This window comes from Tigriopus californicus, chromosome 4 (genome assembly GCF_007210705.1).
Source record: "Tigriopus californicus strain San Diego chromosome 4, Tcal_SD_v2.1, whole genome shotgun sequence".
NCBI classification, from domain to species: domain Eukaryota; kingdom Metazoa; phylum Arthropoda; class Copepoda; order Harpacticoida; family Harpacticidae; genus Tigriopus; species Tigriopus californicus.
In genome coordinates, this window is record NC_081443.1 from 2,565,272 (window position 1) to 2,568,562 (window position 3,291).

The 3,291-nt window shown below is 39.3% G+C and overlaps 1 protein-coding gene across 2 annotated transcripts; it reads right to left on the reverse strand.

Annotated features, from left to right (window-relative positions):
• Positions 1-795: 795 nt before the first annotated feature.
• LOC131879866 (cystatin-B-like) lies at positions 796-2,983 on the reverse strand. Of its 2 annotated transcripts, none has more exons than XM_059226322.1 (3): positions 2,830-2,983; positions 1,220-1,376; positions 796-1,023 (listed from the first exon to the last, which is right to left on the reverse strand). In XM_059226322.1, exons 2-3 carry the CDS (start codon positions 1,355-1,357, stop codon positions 874-876), a joined length of 288 nt encoding a protein of 95 aa, XP_059082305.1. In that variant the 5' UTR covers positions 1,358-1,376; positions 2,830-2,983; the 3' UTR covers positions 796-873. The 2 variants fall into 2 exon arrangements, with proteins under 2 accessions (XP_059082305.1, XP_059082306.1); XM_059226323.1 differs by lacking the exon at positions 2,830-2,983 and adding an exon at positions 2,081-2,221.
• Between the last annotated feature and the right edge of the window lie 308 nt (positions 2,984-3,291).

The window sequence follows — 3,291 nt, forward strand, 5'->3', positions numbered from 1 at the left end:
GCATCAAAAACATTTTATTAGTATGTTTTAAATGGGAACCATGTTAAGGTTTGATTTTTTCCTTGTCAAAATATAGGTGTTAATTATTTACTAAGTTTGGTTTTTAACCTTATTTTGGTTGATTATTTTTAACCTTATTATGGTTAAAAATAATATTCAACCTAAATAAGATTAAAAACAGTTTTAACACATGTTTAGGTTAAATTGATTTTAACCATAATCTGCTTGAAAATCATGGCTGGTACCTCAATGTGTTTGAAATAAAAAATCAACCACATTAAGGTTGGAAATCAAGGTGGGTACCTGTTATGTGGTTGACGCAGCCTCGCTGCGCTCGGTGAACCATGATGAGGATGAAAGAATTGCCAAAAAAATGGTGATATTAGAATCCTCTTTTACTATCTACTTATTTACACGGCCTCCACGTAATTGTTTTGGAACTACGGCCGGTTTTTGCTGGGATACCGGGATTCTCATTCTTAAAAATGCATTACTCACCACTTGAGAATCTCGTCAAGGCTTCAGAAATGGTAATTATTGGAACCAAAAATCATGTTGGATTTCAATGCCTTTCAAATACTGAATAAAAATCGTAAAAGGTGGACGTTATTCAAACAAATGTGTTTAGTCTATCAATCACGTCATTCTAACCTGCCACATTCATCTGTCAAGAGCTTTTAAATCACGTCCGAAGTTCGTGAGCTCACTTATTGGTTTTGCTCTCCCAAAATTATGAAGAACATTTTGGATTGAAAGCCGCTAATGATATGCAGTAAATTACTATAACAGATCATATAAAGACGGACATTATTGTATTTCAATGCTTCGATGTTCAATGACGCCATGCTGGCTCGGGAATCGGAAATGCCAGGCTTAGAAGTAAGCGATCTCATCTTCATGAGACTTGTCTTTTTGAACGTCACTGAGAGAGATATTCTTTTGAAGATCCTTGAAAATTCGAGCGTGAACGCATTTATCGTCACCCACATGGATCTTGACAAAGTAGTTGGAACCAGCCACTACCTGTGGAAGAAGAAACGAAGAGCATTAACGAATAACGAACATGTGTCCTCCGGCCCGCTTCGTAAGTTTTTACGTATAAACGTTACGTTACCCATTCCAAAAATCCCCCCGGTGAACGGATTTTCGTACTGAGTAACGTCTATACGCCAATTCCGAGCTTTTGATGGTATTTCTAATCGACATATAAGGAACTCACCTGCGACGTGAAAGACTTGGCCTCAAAGGTGTCTAACTTCTGGCCCATTTTCTCCTCGATATGAGGCTTCACTTTATCGCACACCTCCTGAATTTCAGGGGTGGCAGGCGTGGGTGTTCCCATTCCTCCGCAAATCATGGCCGAGTTTCAATATTCTCTAAAAGAGACCAAATAAGTACATGTTTAAGGATGACAAGTGTAAAGTGTTTACCGAGTTTGTTTGTGGTAGAAGCCTCGTATGCCACATAACAAATAGGCAAAAAACCCTGAGGATTATCTACAACTAGCGGTGGGCATCGTTCACCATACAATTAAGCCCTAATCGCTAATCGATTTCCAAAGATTTGACCTTGTTAATTATTAATGCTTCACTTTTGACTCATATTGCCTGAAGCCAGTTGTATATATTTAACTTGGCTTAACAATCGAACCTATATTTTGCCTTGGAGTTTGCAAGGAAAAAAAAGATCAGCTCCCAATATTTACTTCTAACTCACAAACAATGACCAAATAACTAATGTGTAATAACTAATAAGTCAGTGAAGCAAGAAATCATGTTTTAATTGAATAAAAGAGCAATTGGTCTCTTTAATTAAAAGTTTGGATAGAGTAATAACCTAATTGTTTATCTAAGAACTTGCATGAATGAATAATATCTTGGAGCAGACTGCTCTTCTCACAAACGAGGTCTCAAAGTTTCGATAACCGAGCGAATATTTCTTCATTGGGAAATTATTATTCGTTCGTTGGCAGGTCGAGGGATAGTGGTGCCATCCGAAACAAACAAAACAGCGAATAAGTGTCAGTAGTTATTAAAAGTAAAAAAAAAAAAAAAGAGGTTTGAAACGATTCAACGCCCACCTTTGACTCCATTGAACTTGTCTCTAACCGTGTCACTGTTGACAATCGATTTATTTTTTTCAAATACGGGACCACCTCGTTTTCTAGCCAAGAGATGATGCACTTCAGCAGGTTCACCTCTATCTCCCAGGCAAGCAAGACCCGATCCGAGCAATTCTTGGGTGTGCGTTGTTAGCCCCAATGGGCTACGGGGAAAAGGGCTACGGGGGCTAGGTGACAGCACAAGATAATGAAGATGAGCCACACGCAGATCTGTTTGAGATCCATTGAACGCAATGAGTTTACAACCGCCATTTTCATCATACTATTCAAATTCTCTGACCCTACACATCTACGGCACCAAGCAGATAAACGTTATCCTCCACCGATTAGTTGGCGGTGCTCATTTTTTAACTTTGTGGTAAAATGTTAAAAGGTTTAGATAGGGACTTTAAGGGTTATCAATATCGTGTTAGGTTAGGTTGGGTTAGGTTAGGTAAGGTTAGATTAGGTTAGGTTAAGATTTAAAAAAGTAGCACCGCCAACTAATCGGTAGAGAATAACGTTTACCCACAAAGCACAGATACTTGATTGGAGGGCGTGTGAGTTGGATTGCGTAGTACGAACTCGAGACGAGCGATGCACCCACTTATAGTTTATAGGACTGATGGGTGGTCTTAGAGCCGTGGTTGGCCGTTCATTTCAATTGCAGATATCGTAATATACACTCCTTACAGTCTGAAGATATTGGATAGAAGACAAATGCTCACCTGAATCGGGGACTGGATTGTCAGAAAGTGGGTTGTTTCACTTGAATGCCGGGAGAAGGCTAGGCTTGCTAAGAACATATTTCGGTCAATGGCCAGAAAAGTTTGCATTATAGGCCAGATTCCAGCTCCACGGTGACATATTCTGCAAGCCCGGCGCTATGTTGCGAAATGCAAGGGCAGAAAAAAAGTAGAATAAGTGCATTTGTTTTAGAGAAGGGACTTTACTGCAAAAATTTGGATTCCGTCATTAAAGACAAAAGAGGTTGATTAATTTGTGCGACGGACCGAAGGTAATCCGAGTTATTTGAATCTGGCGTCTTGTTTTTCAGACCCCGCAAGCCTGAACCAGATGTGTCAAAATGATAAAAAAATGACAAGTGCTCCCACCAAGGTGACCAAAAGTCACGAACTACTTTGTAAATAGCATTGAATGCATATACATACGTCGAATAGCAAATTTTG